At 34.3% G+C, this 20,163-nt stretch overlaps 2 protein-coding genes across 2 annotated transcripts; both read right to left on the reverse strand.

The window, feature by feature from the left end:
* Window positions 1-7,034: 7,034 nt before the first annotated feature.
* LOC139873093 (uncharacterized) lies at window positions 7,035-9,091 on the reverse strand. Its single transcript, XM_071861029.1, has 3 exons — window positions 8,858-9,091; window positions 7,652-7,837; window positions 7,035-7,434 (listed from the first exon to the last, which is right to left on the reverse strand). The coding sequence occupies exons 1-3, from the start codon at window positions 8,989-8,991 to the stop codon at window positions 7,200-7,202; spliced, it is 555 nt and encodes a 184-aa protein (XP_071717130.1). The 5' UTR covers window positions 8,992-9,091; the 3' UTR covers window positions 7,035-7,199.
* A 1,149-nt stretch (window positions 9,092-10,240) lies between these two features.
* Window positions 10,241-19,491, reverse strand: LOC139873112 (plasma membrane ATPase 4-like). The gene is made up of 14 exons (XM_071861045.1): window positions 19,219-19,491; window positions 15,137-15,256; window positions 14,818-15,054; window positions 13,747-14,508; window positions 12,988-13,215; window positions 12,756-12,900; window positions 12,490-12,654; window positions 12,177-12,415; window positions 11,967-12,081; window positions 11,716-11,876; window positions 11,445-11,627; window positions 11,168-11,350; window positions 10,805-10,986; window positions 10,241-10,725 (listed from the first exon to the last, which is right to left on the reverse strand). Exons 1-14 carry the CDS (start codon window positions 19,273-19,275, stop codon window positions 10,629-10,631), a joined length of 2,874 nt encoding a protein of 957 aa, XP_071717146.1. The 5' UTR covers window positions 19,276-19,491; the 3' UTR covers window positions 10,241-10,628.
* Window positions 19,492-20,163: the final 672 nt, after the last annotated feature.

A 20,163-nucleotide genomic window follows, 5' to 3' on the forward strand; every position in this document is an offset into this window, starting at 1 on the left:
ACTCTTTTTATTTGGGCTACCATTTCATGTTTTACTAATATGGGCCGTTATTGGGTTCTTGGGTCGAGATATGATGGGGGAAAACTGAAAGATATATTAGATATATAGATATAGTTGGATACTAGATCAGAAAAACAGAAGGTGCTTGGATGGTTAAGTGTGTTGGGTTATCGAGAGGTCTCGGGTTCGAGCCTGGTTTGGGGCATTTGTTTTTAGAAAAGCTTTGGAGAGGTAGTTTACTTATCAAATTTCTTTTTGTTATTGTTATTATTAGTATTATTTTTATTATTATTATCTTATTATTATTATCATTACCCTATTTATTATTATTACTATTATCATTATTATTAAGTATTAAGTATATTTATAAAAATTATTATTTCCATTATCGTTATTATTAAACTTATCACTTTATTTAAAAACTACTATTATTATTATAATTATCATTATTTTTATTATCATTACCATTTTTATTAGCAATATTTTTATTATCATTATTATTATTTTTAACATTATTATTATTACTATTATTATTATTATTATTATAAGATAACACAACTTTTTATTTATTATTATTAATATTATTGTACCAAATAACAATTAGTTACGTAAAACTATAATTAATACATATAACATACTAAAATCACAAGTATATTACTAATATTAATATATAAACTTATTTGATTATTATTATATGATTTAATATATATAAATGATATAGGTTCGTGAATCCGAGGCCAACCTTACACTTATTCAATGTCGTCATATGTATTTTTACTACAAAATACAGTATGGTGAGTTCATTTGCTCCTTTTTACTCTTTACATTTTTGGGACTGAGAATACATGCGCTGTTTTTACAACTGTTTTATTAAATGCTTTTGAAATATATTTTGAACTGCGAATATGTGAAATGTGTTTATAAATGTTTGACGAGATAGACACAAGAAAAACATTCCTCGAATGAATTATTATGCAGACAGAAGTTCTGCGGATTATTATTGAATTATGTGAACATGATAATTGCCACCATTGAATTATGTGGATATGATAATTGTCACCATTGAATTATGTGGACAGGATAATTGCCACCAATTGATGTGAATGTTATGTATCGAGAGAATGATTTTATACACAGGTTATGTGTATGATATTTTTGTGCACGAGACATGTGTACGGTTATTAAGATTTATGAAAATGAATTGCGTACACGAGAAAGGTGTACTGTATTTAAAAGATATCGCATGTACATTACAGGTGGGTATAGGATTCGGGCCCATTTGTACCATGCAGCATTTAAACCTTGTGGTCTATCAAAATGATGAATTTTATTATTTTATGATAAACCTATGAACTCACCAACTTTTTGGTTGACACTTTAAAGCATGTTTATTCTCAGGTACGAAAGAAACATTCCGCTGTGCATTTGCGCATTTTAAAGACATTATTTGGAGTCGATCATCGCAATGAAACCAGATGTTGATGACTTCGTCCAGATGGATTAGGACGGGTCCTTTCAGGAGTCATGTGGTAGGAAGCTGCAGTATCTACCACCCATTCTGTGTCTTCTCGTGAGACGTGAAAGCATGTCTCATCATGGGTTGAACAATAAGCTACATCACCAGGGATAGTCACTAATGTTTCTCCACCCTTATTCTTCGGCTGTGAACTGCTTTGACTTTGTTCCTCTTTTAATCTATAGCAGTTCTTCTTCATATGTCCCTCTAATCCACAATGATGGCATTTATATGTTGGTTTTCTGCCATCAGCTGACCTGCCCCTGCTCTTGCTTCTGCCTCTCCATTTATTTTTGCTACTCATTCGCTGTCTCCCCCGATTCTCTGTGACAAAGGCATGGGTCTGATCTGTGCCCATGTCCTTTCTCCTTGCCTCTTCACTGAATAGGGCATCCTTGACCATTGACATGGTAAGTTTGCCATTCGGGGCTGAGTTGCTGAGTGTTACTACCAGCGTTTCCCAACTATCGGGAAGGGAACTAAGTAGCAGTAGCGCCTGAACTTCATCGCCAAGCGGCATCTCTACAGACGATAACTGGTTGACCAAGTTCTGGAACTCACTGGTATGCTCGGCAACTGAAGTTCCACTTTTGAGCTTTATGTTGACTAAACGCCTCATCAGCAGGGCTTTATTCCGAGCAGTCTTGGCCTGGTACATGTCCTCCAACTTTTTCCAGAGGACATATGCGTCTGTCTCTTGTGCAACATGGTGGAAGACACTATGATCAATCCATTGACGGATCTGACCAATAGTTTTTCGGTTTGATCTCTTCCACTCTTTCTCTTTGGCAGAATCAGGGTTTATACCCTTCAATTCAATAGGATCGAACAAATCTTTACAGCTGAGGAGATCTTCCATCCGAGGTTTCTACAGCGTGTAGTTTGTGGCTGTGAGCATAATCATAGCTCCGGAAGATGATGTTGACTCTTCTGTGGACATTATCACCTTACAAATAATTTTTCAACACAAACGGGGTTGAATTGTAGAAACCAGAGATCACCGTTGTGTCCGGAACGGTTGAAAATGGTGGAATAGACACTTCGCGGCTTAAATTCCACTTACGGGGCAAAATTATAATTTGTTATAAACTTCAGGGACCAAAAATGAAATTATGAAAATTTCAGGGACCAAATTGTAAAATTTCAGAATTGCTACAGTACCGATACAGTACCGCTACCGTACTGCTACAGTGACTTTGCTACAGTGACGCCAGCTGTTACAGTGAATTGCTACAGTGCTCGTCTTCTCCGGCGAAAATTCCGGCACCGGTGGTCTTCTCCGGCGAGATTCCGGCGAGTTGACCAAACTTTGACCGCGTTTTCTGGGCTCGTTATAACTCCGTTTAAGTCGCCGTTTTTTGCGTTGGACTCGGTTCGACGAGACGAATCCAATGGTACACTCAAAATTGGATTTTGAGAAAACTTCAGAAAACCCAAAACTCGACCAACGTCTCTAACCAAGCTCTTGATACCACTTGTTAGGAAGAGGGGATCGCCTGGACGTTGGGAGATATAAATTTGAGAGAAAAACAACTCTTTTACTCACAAGAATAGATTTACAGAGTATTACAAAACTCTTACAAAAAAAAACTCTCAAGCTCACACACACTCTCTAGGTTGTGATTACACTTCTCTGAATGATTTGGGATGATTTACAATTGAGGTTTGCACCTCTATTTATAGTAAAAATTCTATGGCGGTGGAAGGGTGTGAACGGAGATGGTGGGCGGCCGTCATCGTGTTCATCTTTGCTTCTTCTACATGGTGTTCAAAGAAGGCTACTTTGAACATCTAGAAGGTGAGCTTCTAGATTGTAGGCTGGAAACTTTCAACTATGAGTTTTTGTAGGTTTGCTTTCAGCATCCCTGATTTCCAGCAAGTGTTGTCCGGAATATATTGTCCACATGCAGGCCAACACCAACCATAATATTACTCATTTAATAACTGTTCAAAAAATATTATTCATCCCAATCCATCTTCTGATCCAGTAATATATGTGATGACAAAATTAACATTATTTTAATAAAAAATCGGCACCATCGTTCTGGCTTCTTTCCAAGATTCAAAACAACACATGTATATATGTATAATATATATGCATGTAATTAATTAACATACTCCCTCAGCTAATTCACAGCCTGTCAATCTTGAATTATTAAGACATCCGTGATCTGGATATGATATGATTCATCAACCTTTTACAAACGTTGTTGTTTTCTCAAACAAATCTTAAACTTTAGGAGACTACAAGATATATACCTTTCTGTCTCCTTTTTCTTTGGAGATTTTATATATTTGGTCATACTTACTCTCGGGTTCTGCCGAGGAAGTTTAATTAGTTCTTTTCGAGTGTTAAAAATTGGCGAGAAGAGATCCTTGATATATGCAAAAATGTGGTTTTGATCTCTTCACTTTTCGCTATGAGCAGGTATATATGTTTTCTATATAGGGGTAAATTTATTTTGCTAATTCGATTCTAAAGTAAGGTATCATCTTATTCATCTCTGAAAAATGTGTAGTATTGAAGTAAATGTGAATGCATGCGATAGGAATTTGAGAATAAAATACTTAATGTTACGATCTTTAGAACTTGTATAGTTGTATGGAGGAATTAATTATATGTGCATTGTGACATGTTGTTTTAGATGTAAAAAGAGGATGATTTAGACCTGATCTTTAACCATTTAGACCTGTTCATCTTGACGAAATAGTCTTTTTGACACGTCTATTATAGATCAGCTTACGTTTTAGACAGAAAAATTATGATGTAATCGTCATACATATTAAGCCAAACAAGGTGCACTTCTAACGTGTGGATTAAGTACATGTTATATTATTGATTCGGGATCGATTTGACTATTAATTTATTCCGTTTTCATATTCAGTTAAGTGTATGGAAACATATATCTCTTACGGGATAGATTGTAGTTCATTCCAAATTTGTTAAATTCAAGAAAAAAGTGTAGATTTCATAATCAGACAGTGTAACTCGTATCTTGCAATTAGTGCTTGATGAATGATGATGAACTATCATGATCAAGAAGCTTGATGAATGATGATGAACTATCGTGATCAAGATTCAAGAAGATGGATCGCAAAAAGTGACCTATAAAAGTTGTGGCTAGCAACAATCTCAGGTTTACTTTTGGCAAGGATCAAGAGATTTCGAGTATATGCAAAATTTTGTTTAACTTTTTATAGATGTTGATTGTTTTAGTTATGACTCAAATCGTCCATGGTGCAGTGGTTGAATTTTGACTTTTTAAGTCATCACATATTAGAGATTTCTGACTTGGGTTCAACTAGCCATTGTCTCCACTCCCCACTTTCACTAGTGCCTTACATATGCTAACATTATCCACGTTAGTTATGATTTGTACGTAGATTATATCAACTCATTCTGATATGCATTATTGAGTTGTAAGATACAACTTTGTGATGCATATCATATCACAATAACGGCATTTAGACCATTATAGTGAAAATATGTGTGATGGAGTGTGATGGGCTTTTTGTGGGGTATAGTGGTGATGTAACAAACGTGATGGAAGAAAGATTTGTAGTGATGATGAACCCAAAAGCGCCCTATAACGATGTGTTAGTGGTGGTCTTAGAGCACATAGGAGCGGGTTGTTGTTGGAGATAATTGGTTGTCACACATAGGAAATTAAACTAAAGTATGCATATAAGTTTAGAGAAACCTCCATCTATCACTACTGATTGGTTTTAGAGTAAAAGAGAACTAACTATTGGGCTTATATATTTTACATGTTGTTGGACCTAAAAACGATCTTACAAAAGTTTAGAGAACCTACCTCTATCACCAATTTATTTTATAGTACCGGAGAACTACTTTTTCATCACAGTTTATCTTAGGAGCAATGTGATTGACGTCGTCAAAGAAAAATCTTGAATAAAATGTCAAAAACTTTTAAACGTCTTGATGTGATTTTGTCGTTAAGTTGTGTGAGCACTAGTTTATAACTAGAAATAGTACTCTTTCTCATACATATTATTGTACCAATTTTGGATATAAATTGAGACGTTCTCTATGGCTATTTGTAGGAAAAGTAGAGAATGCCCTCAAGACATTTTCGGGTTGTAGATGATCGCTTCGTGGAACCTGCCTTGTGTTAGCTTCAAGAATAAATACCATGGTCGAAAATCACCATCTAGAGTTTATCAAACAAACAATGTTGAAGCATGAAGATACTTTTAAACACCAGGTATGTAACTTTTATCATCTCTAGTCATCATGCAAAAACATTAGGCAATTTCATAAAAGTAGAACTATTGCTACTAAAATAAGCGGTAAATATATAAACAGGATTTTTACTGTTCAGATTACCTGAGAAAAATAGTAAAATATCTACTGAAAATGTATGCTATGGTTAGTACTATATTTGTGCTATAATTTCTATATATGATGTAACCTATATTCTTGTGGTGGAAATTGCTATGTAGGTGAGGGAACTTCACCGATTGTACAATGTTCAGAAAAATTTGATGGGCACAATGAGAAATGATGCTAGACGAAATATTGAATTATTCGGTCCAATGGATACTTTAAATATCAGCAATGGAAGTTTAGGAATAATATCAGGTTTTGATCTTTCAAGACCAATTGAAGAAGATACATCATATAGAGAGAGTGGTGGCATTAACAGTGAGCGAACAACGCCAACTGATGTGGAATTAACATTAAGTATTGGACCTAGCACTAGTAACAGACAGTCTCAAAACCGACATCGCGAGATTGGTGGCAACGAATCTAAGGCGGAGAACAAAACAAATGTGGGAAACTCAAGTACATTGTACAATCAAGATAGTAAGAGGCAACATTGGCTTTTTAAGGATTTAAGTCTGAGTAGAGCTTAGAACAATTACTAATAGTTTGTTGAGTATGGGGGGTGTGGACGGACTAGTATTCAAGTTATGCACTAGCGCGGCCATTTAAGCCTTATACGTTTGGGCCAAAACAGGTTGGCTGGGCAATGACAAGTCCACATAGAGGATATGGCGTCCCATTACCCCACTATCTTTAAACAAAAATTATTTATATACTTTCAAAATCGTATATGACATTCAATTATAGGACTCCATATATTTGTAGATTTTATGGTTTTTTGAAGGTAAACAACTACTAATTATAAAGGGTACTTTGTAAAAAAAAATAGGACCTCATTGATTGCCACTTCGGCTGGGTTAAACTGGCAATAGTTTTAGGCCCATTTAAATTTAAGCCTTATAAGTTTGGGCTCATTTAGACTAATGGAAAATGTTGGTCCATGCCAATATGCCATCATTGTAATTAAGGCGGGTCATATCTGTTGGTTCACTTTTTAAATTTAATCTATGACGTCATTAGCTACTATTGTAGGATTAGTTCTAGTGAGGTGTGTTCGGCAGAAAAACACAACCAACACGCAATCAACACTTCGTAGCGCGTCATGTTGGATGCAAACTGAAGTGGCGTGCTATCTAGCTACTCGGGAAATTAAAGTGGTGTGTTGATTGCTAGTTGCTAGTAATCATCATATAAGGTACCATCTTTGATTACACGTGACCAAATCCGTTTCACAATTTATACATCTATAGTAATACACCATTTCTACACAAAATTTCAAATTCCCTTAATAATATTTTTAAAGGAAATTAATCGCTAATTTCGGTCACACGCATCCTAGTAATCTTCATCATCGTAATCTTTTCGCGATCCAAAGAACCTTCTAACGACAGCTGCCGCAGCTCCAAGAAGCATAAACAATACCAATGTATCAAACCCACCTCCGACACCAACAGCCACACTCGGGCCAGGTGCAAAGAACGAGAACGGGGACCACCCCCAACCACCGTAGCCATAACCATAACCGCCTATTAGCGGAGGTGCAACTTGCGGATTTATATAAATATTAGTCCTAGCAACATACAAATAAACACCATATCGTTAACAGGATCATTCATTCATAATGTCGAATCAAAATTACATAGTTCAAGAAAAAGTGACTGTCGCATATGTACTTTTACTTTTTGTTAACTTTCAAGTTTTACCCCTTACTTTTATCATTATTTTTTTTCGTTTTACATGCTTAAAGTAAGATGATGAATAAGCTTTACCTTATTAACAAAAGTTACCTTGAATTATTGATTCTTGGTGAAGATGAACGAGGGGCTGACTGTTTTGGGGCAGAACGGAAAGCTTGACCGCCTACACGACCACCCGATTTAGCTGCAAAAGCTGGATCGATCGATCCAAGTGTTAAGACTCCAGCTGCCATTGTCACTAACGCAAGCTTTGCTAATTGATTGTTTTCATTAACTCTGTATGAATTCAAGATTTACCACATGTTAAATTACAACTCCCAAAATTATCAGGCCTTTAATCTAGTAGTAAGGTGGGTAATATTCAAGTCCAGTCATATATATAAGGGTGTTTGGAAATTGGGATTAGTTTATTAAATGGTCACCTGCTTATTGCTATAAACAAAGAGTTCTCTGTAAAACTGTTTATTTTTTAAACATATATTTGTAATCGGTGAATCCTGTATGGATCAAATATTATTGTGGTGGCCAGAAAAGGTTGGAAACAACCGGCGAGTACTCCTGCTAAGCTGCGTACATCAGAGTATGAGGCGGATAACTCGCCCTCTCGGATAGCCTGAACAGAGAAAAACCTTCTACCTTTTACCATTTTTTTACACCTATGGGTATAATTATTTCCTACACAAAAGCTATCATAATGGGTGTTGGTGTATTTATATGTTTGTCTCTTCATTAGTGATTATTACTTTTATCGTGTATTTGAACATTTGATTGTAAATGGACATTGGTTTTATTTGGTTTGATTGACTTGGTTGTTTATCATGCTTATTATATTGTTGGTCGATCAAACTCATGCTCGTAATCGTTTATATACAAAGTTTATACACATCCGTACATATGAGTTTCTCATACGTACGGATCAGTCCATCGTATACGGATGACTGAATAACTCGTCCGTACGGATCAGTTAGAGACCCTATAAATAGAGAGTTTCAGGTTCCATTTGAGGGACCCTAGCCGTAAGTATATGCTCCTAATCATCTAGCAACCATTGTTCATTGATTTCTAGCCCTAAAACGTTCATTCAAATAAAAACAGATTAGTGTTTAAATTGGTTTTTTAAGAAAGCTCAATATTGAGATTCCGCACTCGATATTATTTAACGGTTGATTTAATCCGTTAAATCGATCCTATAATGGGTTTGTGTCTTCACTTACACATTAAAGAAATAAATGGATCATAAGTTTGAACACTCAAAAAAAAAAAGATCTAATACTAAAGACTGAGATTATGAAGTACCTGAATGAATCTTCTTTATCTTTATTAAAATTACAAGATATGATGAAATTTTTTCTGGTAAATTTGTTTGATTTGTGGGGGGTAGAGAGGAGGGTGTTAACGAAGAAACTTTGGTGTGATGAAGCTATATACATGGTGAGTGTTTGTATCAATTGTTGCACAAAATAGAAAGAAATTGGAGTGTTTTTAGTTGGAATGAGTTTGCTGCTTCTGGTTTCAGTGTGTTTTCACAGAATTTGATACAGCAGGATTATCTAGCCTGTGATTGAACTAGTGCCACGTGGTAAGCTTGTTGTGGCTACTTCCTCACTAGCCTCAGAAATTATTATTATTATTATTTCGAACGGGGGCATTTATTTCAACAACACTTATCATTTGCACGCACATACGCGTTCGGAAGGAAACTCAAATCGCATTACGGGAAGTCGATCCTTTAACAATCCCGAAGGACAGGCGGACCGGGTTTGAATCCTGAATGGATCCGGGAGAAACTTAAAGTCGAATTCAAATCCATATATATATATATAAACTATAAACTATATAAACCATTTCAAAACTAAAAGTCAAATTCAAATCGATTTTTAAGTTTATTGTTTATTTATTATTTATTTTGGGTTTTTTCATTTGTAACTGAAACCGAGGCATATCAAATTCGATTTCCAGTTCAATTTCGTTTTCATTTTCGTTTTGAAATTTTGATTTGAATTTGGTTCCGGTTTAGTTTTCCACTTCGCTCTCAAAACTTTCAACACATAACAAACCGAACTGAAAAAACCTTAGGAACTTTACTAGAAAAATATATACACCATTGGATAATACATTAATTTTCTTCAAGTGGCTCCAAACTTGTATTTATTTTGTTGTAGTAAAAACGAGATTAAAAGACATAATTAGAAATGATCGAGGTTCCTAAATAACTTAGAACATCAATATCAATCCAAATACTATACACTATACACTATACTATATACTATATACTATTTTGTCACCCACATACGCGTTGGTGGATGTTGGCAATACCCTGCTTGGGGTGAGAATCGAACCTGAGTTGACAATAACCCAAATTGAATCCCACTCTCATACCACTCAAGCCAAGTTTCGGTGTTATATACTACATACTATATTTTAGACCCAGACGTTTTCGGGATGCCGCTAATAACCAATGAATGGCAAGTGATTTTCCTTGTGTGGATCCTATTTCAATGGGAACTTATGAGTCGATCCACCTACACGTCTTGCTTTTACTGCTATACCAGGAGTTATTCTATGCTATATATATCTATTATAAGATGAAGTCAATGTTGAAACTTAAAACACACTACTATAGAAAAAATACATGCATACTTTTGAGTTTCAGATTAAACAGTGGGTACATAGTTAAGATGCTGCAAGATGAAATTCTTTCACAAAAAAACTTGGATATTACAAGCACCAATTGCACCATTGGCTTTGTTCATTACATTACATAAATTCATTCAAAACAAAGAAGAACGTGTATAAAACAGAGTCAAAGGCGGAGAAAGAAACTACGTTATAGAAAACATTCAACTTTGCTTCACTGCTAACAAGTACGAAGCGACCGGACACAAACACTCTTCGGGTAATATTCAACAAATTCACAAGATAACACAAATTATAACGACTCGAGCCTGCATTGCATCACATATTATGTCTCACCATAGTTGTAAAGTGATCTTCTAGTAGGCCTCGATTCTGTAATAAGTTAAAAGGTAAACAAAAACTCGGACCCTTTTCCCTTATCAAAAGTTCCTCATACTGTATAATGTTGTTGAATTGTGTCAATGTCTAGCCCCTTTAGTTTCACGACTGACTCAACGTGACCCTTGAGCGTAAGTACCTCACGAAGCCTATACAAATCCACGAGTTCGTTAATAAATGTGAAATTGTTTAAAAAGAACTCAAACTGTGAAAGTTCACATCAAGTACCTTGCAACTTCAGCACGCCTTTTGGCTTGTTCAGCGATTTCAGAAAGTTCTCTGTAGCTGCTCTTCTCATTGAAGAGGTTTGATGTATCGGGTGCTTGAAGCCCGTGTAGAGTCCTTTGAGCATGGGCCCATTGGGCTTCTCTCTCTCCTCTTCCATAATCCTTCTTTGTTGTGAAAGCAGTCTGTAACAGCACAAAATACAAAAAGTCAGTTCCAAAATTCATAAACTTGAACCAACGTTCGGGTCATCAGGATTATTTTTTTATCACAAACAGATTAAAACTAATCAACAAAAAAAGATTAAAAAAAAAAAATTAAAAAAAAAAAAAAAAAAAAAAATTTGCAATGTAAAATATGATATACCCTGTTGTCAATCATGCTGAGCCAAGCCTTTCCGCTAAGAATGTATCGAATGGCAAACTTCATGATATCGAGAGGGAAATAAAACACGATGCTGTAAAGCCAGATAACACCAGCCCATTTCCACCCAATACCCTTGATTCTTGCGAATTCCCAATTTGCGTATACTGCAATCAATGTTGCTACCTGAAATATGCATATATATATCAGATATATAAGTTTTAGTATACACAAAATTTCAATGAGAAGCTTATGTGTTAACAAGTTGACAAAAAATTACCAATTGTGCTGCTAAGAAAGCACCCATTAGTAAGAACCCGGGACGTTCTACAAACGACCAGCTGCGAGACCGGGTGACAAAAATAAGAGCCTGGCTGACAATACTGACTTGCAAATATAAAGCAGCCATCATCTCGTATTCAGCGTCTTTACTGGTCCTGAGAGATTTCACACTAAACTTTTCCTGCAAACCCCAAAACGACATCAATCAGTAACAGGTGGGATGCGTTATTGATTTTGCATTTAAGATCATAAGTTCTTATGTATCTTACGGTGAAAAAGTCGGTATCTTTCATGATCCAGAAGAAGATAACTGTCATCAAAGCTAAGTAACCGCCAAGTACAACACCAGTTGCAAAGATCTCTTTTAGTTTCCAGCTATCGGGTAATGGAGATGGTTTCACCCTATCCTTTGAGATTGTCATAATAGTTCCTTCAACACATGAATTAAAGGATCAGCAAAACAATTCTGATATTATTTAATATTCAGAAAAAAAAAAAAAAAAAAAAAAAAAAAACTCACCGTCGTTGAGAATTGCAATGATAAGAACCATGAAGGGAGAGAAGTCAAACTTCCATATGAGAGCGATAAACAGGAACCCAAACACAATACGGATAGTGATAGAAACTGCATAGATCTGAATACGCAACAACCATATAGTAAGGACATGCTATTTTGACTTTATATGACTAATCGACTGTGTTAATTAAATATGGAGAAGAATGTACTAACTGTGTAATTTTTCATTCTCTGGAAAATAGCTCTGCTGGTAAGCACGGCACTAATGATGACACTAAGCCCAGGCTCAGTAAGCACGATGTCAGAAGCACCTCGTGCTGCATCGGTAGCATCCGCAACTGCAATTCCAATATCAGCCTTCTTTAAAGCAGGGGCATCGTTCACACCGTCTCCAGTCATTCCACAAATATGTTTCCTCTCTTGTAGTTTCTTCACAATTTCATACTTGTGCTCTGTATGTATATTGACAATAAATACTAATAATATATAAAAAAATGTGGACAGATTTGAACGAAGAAATACTCACCGGGGAAAACTCCGGCAAATCCATCAGCCTTCTCGATCAGCTCTTCAACAGGTAGTCCTGCAATTGATTCATCCTTGTGTCCACCGAGTAAAGATGAAGACGGGTACATGTTTGTTCCCATACCAAGCCTTCTTCCGGTTTCCTTAGCAATCGCAAGTTGATCACCTATACAATAATGAACATTTTATCTTAATAATTTTGATAACACAAACATTGAATTCGAGAGAGAATGATTGTTGTATATAGTCAAATAGTCAAATAGTCACCAGTAATCATCTTGACATTTACACCGAGCTCGAGAGCTCTTCGGATGGTTTCAGCACTGTCATGCCTTGGTGGATCAAAGAGGGACAACAATCCAACGAATTCCCATGGACCACCCGCACTATCTTTTGACTTTTGTGGTACTTCCTACAACACCAAATATATCCAAAACCATTTGTCATGTAAGAAACATAAGCCGTATTACTCGTACGTTACAAATAGATCAATACAAACCTGTCTTGCAACACCCAAAGATCGCAGACCACGTTCCGCGAATTTATCAATCATTGCGTGAACTTTCTTCTTTTGGTCTTCTTTGCACCCGCAAAGGGTCAAAATCTGTTCCGGTGCACCTTTGCTAGCTCTAAACCAGTTGCCACTTCCATCAATGTAAGTCATGGCAGTCCTCTTATCCACAGGGTTAAATGGGAAGAAATGAACCTCTCGAACGCCAGCTCGTGCCTAAAAAAACACATAATCGAATAAGACTTTTTCGTCTTGTTAGAATTAAATATGTATTAGTAAAATATATTAAATATGTATCCAGTGTTAGAGAATTCTATAAAATTCTTAGGGCCTTCCTTGTATATCTATATATTTTGAGTCTTGTACACCGGTTTAAGAACCATCACAAAATAGCCCAGTGGTTGGGGCCTGAGTTCCTTGAAAAAGGTCTCGGGTTCGAATTCCGTCTAGGACGAATTTTGTGGTGGCCAGGGAAAGGTTGGAAACAGCTAGGGAGTAATCCTGTTGGATTGCGTACATCAGAGTATGGGTCGGATTACTCGACTTCCCGAGTAGCCCGAACATGAAAAAACCTTCTACCTTTGTTTGTGCATCAGTTTAAGATTGAGAAAGAATAAGAGATATAAGAGTATCAGTTTATTTATCTTTCTACCCATGGTTAAATGTTTTCTAACACATCTTAATACTACTCAGTTATTGGATTTCTTTTTTATTTACGTTTACAAATAGACAAAAAAAAAAATATACCTCTTTGGGGTCAGCAAGGGTTCCAACAATAGCTGCATCAATAGCATCTTGGTTTTCAGTCCTAGAAGCTCGTGCTGCATAAAGCAACACTTGTTCCTTATCCAAACCTTTACCGAAAACCTCGATCAAATTTTTATCAACCGAAAGTTTGTTAAGTGTCAAAGTTCCAGTCTTGTCACTACAAAGAACATCCATTCCGGCCATTTCTTCAATGGCAGTCATTCTTTTTGTAATAGCACCTTGCTGCGAAAGCCTGTGGGACCCAATAGCCATTGTAACCGAAAGAACAGTAGGCATAGCAATTGGAATACCTCCAATAAGCAACACCAAAAGATTATCAATTCCCTTTCTATACGGTCGGTGTTGGATCGGGTACATAACAATAATCTCAACAACAATTCCAATAGCAATGGAGCAAATACAAAAGTTTCCAATGGCTGTTAGAACCTTCTGGAAGTGACCAACTTGGTTTGTACTATCCACAAGATGTGCTGCCTTACCAAAAAAGGTGTGGACCCCGGTAGCAATAACGACTGCTTCAAGTTCACCTTGCTTGCAAGTTGAACCAGAGAACACTTCATCGTATGGGTTCTTGGTTACAGGAAGAGATTCACCGGTAAGGGCAGATTGGTCAATTTTTAAAGGATCGCCTTCAAGAAGACGAGCGTCAGCTGGTACGATGTCACCAAGTTTGATACTTATAATATCTCCAGGAACCAATATGGCAGCCTCCTGTTCACTCCATCGACCGTCCCTCAAAACCTGCAAACAAGAAAGAAAATAACAATGAGATTTCATATTTTGTTTATGATTACTTTAAGCTGTTGTTTGTTTTTCAGTTTGCAGATCTTATTATGTATTATGTCTTCGCGTCTGCACTACTGTTTGTTTTTCAAAAGAGAGATGAAATATGCTTCTTAGTAGTGCTCCAGAAAGAATTAGGTTATATTGCACACATAGAAACAAGCAGTCTTTCACGTTTATGTAAAATCTTCTTTACAGACATGGTCCGCAGATCTTCAGACAAAAACTTCTTAAAAAACAAACAGCACCTAAGTGTTGTTAGACTACCTTAGTTTTAGGTGCAAGACCAGCCATAAGGGCAGCAGCAGCGTTTCCAGCATTATTTTCTTCGATGAAACTGATGGTGGAGTTGATAATGAGCAAGCAAATGATACCGACGAAATCTTGCCAATCTGGCGGCTTCCCGCCTCCATTGGCCAGCGCAATTGCCATAACGGCTGCAGCCTCCATGACCCACGACAAAGGATTCCACATAAACCCGAGAAATTTGAGGAATTTGCTTTCCTGTAATCAGAAACATATTTAAAGTTAGCCTACCGAAGCTGCTTGCACGAGGTGCAATGTGGATTGTAACGATCTAACATACCTTCTTCTCCTCAAGTTTGTTAGGTCCAAAAATTTCAAGCCTCTGGGCTCCTTCATCTGCGCTCAGACCTTCACGGTTACATTTCAACTGCTCGAACACCTCTTCAATGGGCACTTTTTCCTATAACAACAGATACACAACTCATAAGCTTTCATCGAATTATATCACGAAACAAACATGTAGAACAACGCTAACAATTAACCAAATTACAATTTCTTGACAGCTTATTCTATCAAGTAAATAAAAGAATAACAGGACATGAATAAAAACTATGTAGCAGGTTGGAAAACAAGATTATAAATTTTTACTAGGAAAAATAAATAAACAATTTGATAAATTAATTGTATAGTTACTACCAACCTGATATGTGGGATTTTAACAATTTTTTTCTTATGTCCATTAGCTATTTTTTTCTCTGAAATTGGCTCTTTACTACATATTCTCAAGTCCCCACTACTAAACTAGCCCTTGGTTTTATTATTTTAATAGTTATGATAAAGTTATAATATAATGATGTGTTTATAAATTACCCCTTGGGTTTATTATTTTTAATAGTGATAGTTGGTTATTGTATTGAAAGTTTGAAAAAAAGGTATTACTTAGTCATTCCACTGGCTTATAGAAGAAGTACGGAGTATAAATTTTCGAGTAACATTAATTTTATAATTTATTGCCCAAGTTGACTCAAAATTCAATTTTAAATTATCATATGAAAGAAAAAACTTCATATACTAGTTGACTATAATAATAATATACTCCGTATTATATGAGATGGAGAGATGGGGGCGTGTCAAGATTAGGTGAACGTCTATTTTCAAGGGGATGGATGACTTTATTTATTTGAAATTAAAATGTAAAATGAAATATTAATAGGAAACATGAGAACATGAAGAGCATGATGTATGCCCGTATAACACAAGTTGACTTACAACTAAAAGTAACACACACACACACAAAGAAAAAGAAATAAGAAACGAAAATCAGGTTGGATCCACACACGACGAAGGTGCCAATCTCTTTTTTATTTTTATTGGTCATTTATATTTTCACCGTAAAAATCCACATGCACTGTTGTTGTGGATGTACCAATTTTTATAGTAGAAAAATCGTCATCCATTTTTATTTAATCAACCAATCAGTTCACGGATATCAAAAAGAGAAAAAGTCCAAATAAGGTTATGTGCTTGCAACGATTCCCCACGAGAAAGAAGTTACTCATACCATATAGTACTACAAGTGAGCATGGTACAACACAACCAACTTTTTATCTCTTTAATATTTTGGGTACAAACACAAACATGAATTGAATTACATACGGTTAATGGGATAACAATAGATGTGGATCAATCGAATATTCAACCGATCTGATTCATTTAAACGGATATGGATAATCAAAATGGATTATAATTAATAGAAACGGGTATGGATGATGTAAAAAATTAGTGAATCAAATATGAATGATAATTTACCATTCACGAATATATCCATTTACCACCCGATATACATATTTACGTATAGATTTGTACATATTTACTTAAATATATGCATATACATTTACATATCCTCATATATGTACGCTACACACTATTACTAAAATAATATGTAAAATATATATTGTGAACAAAATAGTATAAATTCATATATCTTACGTATATTAAATATTTTTTTAAAAATACTTTGATGATTTTATTTCGTAATAGGATTATCTTTATAAAGTTAACATTTAACGAATATCTATTAACCTGCGTGGATGAATTACGTTTATATGGATATGGATTATATAATTAAATGAATATGTATATGAATATAAGTTCACCCGATTCATATCAGAACCATTGTCATTCCTACTCGTAATAAAGTTAAGATAAATAAGTTAAACTCCACATTTGAACTTCATCGTATCATGTTCTTTATGTAAAAATGACATTTTTAATGATTCTACAGGGTTTATAAAAATTTAATAAAATTTAGTTAAAGATGACTTGGAGATTAATAAAGATATTAGCTTTTCAAAAAAATAATAATTAAAGATGCAAAAGATTAGTTTATGATGAGACAAAGATTTAATTAGGTAAGATACGTAATACTAACAATAAACAAACATACATAGCAATTACTTGCAAGCAAAAATTTACACTAACATTTAAGGCATGCTGTATTTGGGTTTTCTTTATTCATTAGAGGTTACTGCTAGTGGTGAAACGATAATAACTACCTTCATTAATGCATTAGAATACATTTAATGTATTCATACTGTGAATTTGATTTTTTTTTTTTTTTTGACAAAGAAACGAAAACTATATAAATAGATCTAATCTCCAAAAAGGAGACTAGAAAACAGTGATACAAAGGATCGACAGAAAAGAGGCTCGAAAATAGAAAAAAAAAACTCTAACCAAAACTAGTTCTTAACATGTACCAAGTTTACTCCATAACTAGTTCGAGTAAAGATTTCGTCTTCTTCATCTTTCAATGAAAATACTTCGTTTTAAAATTATCGTTATTATATAATTATGAAAAAAACTATTAGGAGTAAAGTTATATTTATACCCCGTAACTACTTCGAATAAAGACTTCATCTTTTTCATCTTCGAAAAGATTTCATTTTATTGTTATCGTTATTTTTAATAATAATAATAATAAAAAAAACTATTAGGAGTAAAGTTATATTTATACTTCGTACTTTTCTTTAAAAGATGAATATTAGAATAATAAAAAGAAAACATAAAACAAATGCGTCAGATTCCATTAGTCAGAGCTGTTTTCTTCCTAAAAAAACAAACATCGTTAACAAAAGTGAAACAACTATATTTAAAAGGGACAGGTAAATTGCGGTACCACGGAGTACTCCATCGTCCTTTGCTCTGACTCTTTTACCCGCTACTATTCCATTATTTATATTATTTTTAATTTTTAATTATTTTTACAGAATTAAATTTATGGTAAAATGAAATAAGCTAAAGCTCAATCATGTATGTTAATCACGGATTATTGTTGTACTCAAAAGGCATTCATGGATAAAGTGGTGGAACTTACCCAACCACAGATTGGGCGAAACAAGTGACGGGAAACACTAAAAAAAATCTTACTTTTTATTAAAAGAAAGAAAAATGTAATGTAAATTTTTTTTCTTTTTTTAAGTCCTGATGGAACGGGCACCTCTCCCGGGCATGTCTATCTTCACCTTTTAACAAAAAATAGGTCAACTACAAATTTATGGTAATATATATGCACCACAATATTTTTTTTTAAATATCCACTGATAATATGCATTACATAGTTATATTGTACAAGTAAATCATGCATGCTAATAGTAGATGTTTACAAAATAAAAAATAATACTCGTAATGAATATATCATCTCTAAAATAATATATAAAAAAAAAAAAAAAAAAAAAATAGCAATAAGAGGTTCAAGGAAGTCCTCAAAACTAGCAAAAAATCTATTCCCTAAAAGCTAGACATTTAATTCATGAATTTTCAGCTAACAGATATGGACTTCATATTATAAACAATAACTACAAAAGATATTATTTTAAAATCCCTAAGTTATAGCGATAATGAAGGATTAGGCGTAAACTGTAATCTACATCAACAGTAAAATAATATTATATTACATCGATCCAGGCATACGGAACTTATATACATGTTTCATATAAAAACACAAAATCAAACAAAATGATGAGAAATAAGTCAATAACTTTAACTACATATAGTTACAAAATCGAATCATGTGAAACATATAGAAATTAAAAAAAAAAGTAATATAAACACAGAAAGGAGAGACACCTAATTTGTCGATTAGTATTATTTTAAAAAAGAGTACATACACAGTATCACTATAATCGATCTGTAAATTTGCATAATCATCAATTTAATTATTTAATTTTAATTAATTCAAATATACTCGTAACCGGCAAATCAGGTTGATTGTTTGTGAAGAAAAGTTATCGCCACATGCAATTATGCGAACAGTACTAAAAAAATGAACCTCCATAATAATACAATATTATAAACATGAAAACTGAAATTGAAGATTAAAAAAAAAAAAAAAAATAGATCTATGAGTTACGAATGTAATACCAGATCGACGGTCTCATTTTTGATTCCTTCGAGACTAAGAGCATTTTCGCCGCCCATTTTTAATTAAGACGCCGATAAATATCTAACAACTGAATTGATTAACAGACGGTGGTCACCGGAAACATGAATATGAAGTTAATAATTGAATTAATCAATCAATGGAGTTTGATAATAATTCAAACTCCAAAGAGAAGATATTAATATTTATAGAAAAGATTAAGAGAGAGATAAGTGGTGTGTGTTTATGTGAGGGGGAGTTCACCTGAGCTGAGGTGTGTATAAGAATAGGGGCATCTCTTTTATACTTCACCACACCCAACCCACCCCCCTTAAGCCTCAAAACCAAGTGACTTTTTTTAATTTATCATATTTTATATTTATATTCATTTTGATATTATTTTCAACTTTAAATTATTTGTATTATTTTAATCAAAAATGAAAAAAATTATATTTATTTTAATATTATTTTCAACTTTAAATTATTTGGTATTATTTTAATCAAAAAATGAAAAAAGATAAAGTTAACAAAGGAAAATATTTTACACCATTAAGTATGTCTCTTGATGAATACTTATATGGGAATAATGCCTTCGACGGAAATAAACTTATTCTGTTGTAAATGGAAGGGCAAAACAGCTTTTTGTTATCCGTGAACAAAAAAAATATACCGTACTCCACTTTTTTGGAGTCATGTGGATAAGAACATAAAAGTAAATATTTTTGTTATTTTTCATATAAAAATTGGGTTCCTTGAAATGTAGGTGGAGTTATGTTGAAGCCAGAGCGTACAACTTGTATATATTTGGAACTTATATTTGCTTGATATAACTATAGTTAAGATTATGACCAATTGTAATGGTGCTGATATTTTTTTTGTATGTGTTGATAGGTGGGGATGTGGGGTGAGGTTGTAGACGATAACGTGGTAGAGACCAGTTGGTAAAT

The sequence above is a fragment of the Rutidosis leptorrhynchoides genome, chromosome 10, assembly GCF_046630445.1.
Source record: "Rutidosis leptorrhynchoides isolate AG116_Rl617_1_P2 chromosome 10, CSIRO_AGI_Rlap_v1, whole genome shotgun sequence".
NCBI lineage: Eukaryota > Viridiplantae > Streptophyta > Magnoliopsida > Asterales > Asteraceae > Rutidosis > Rutidosis leptorrhynchoides.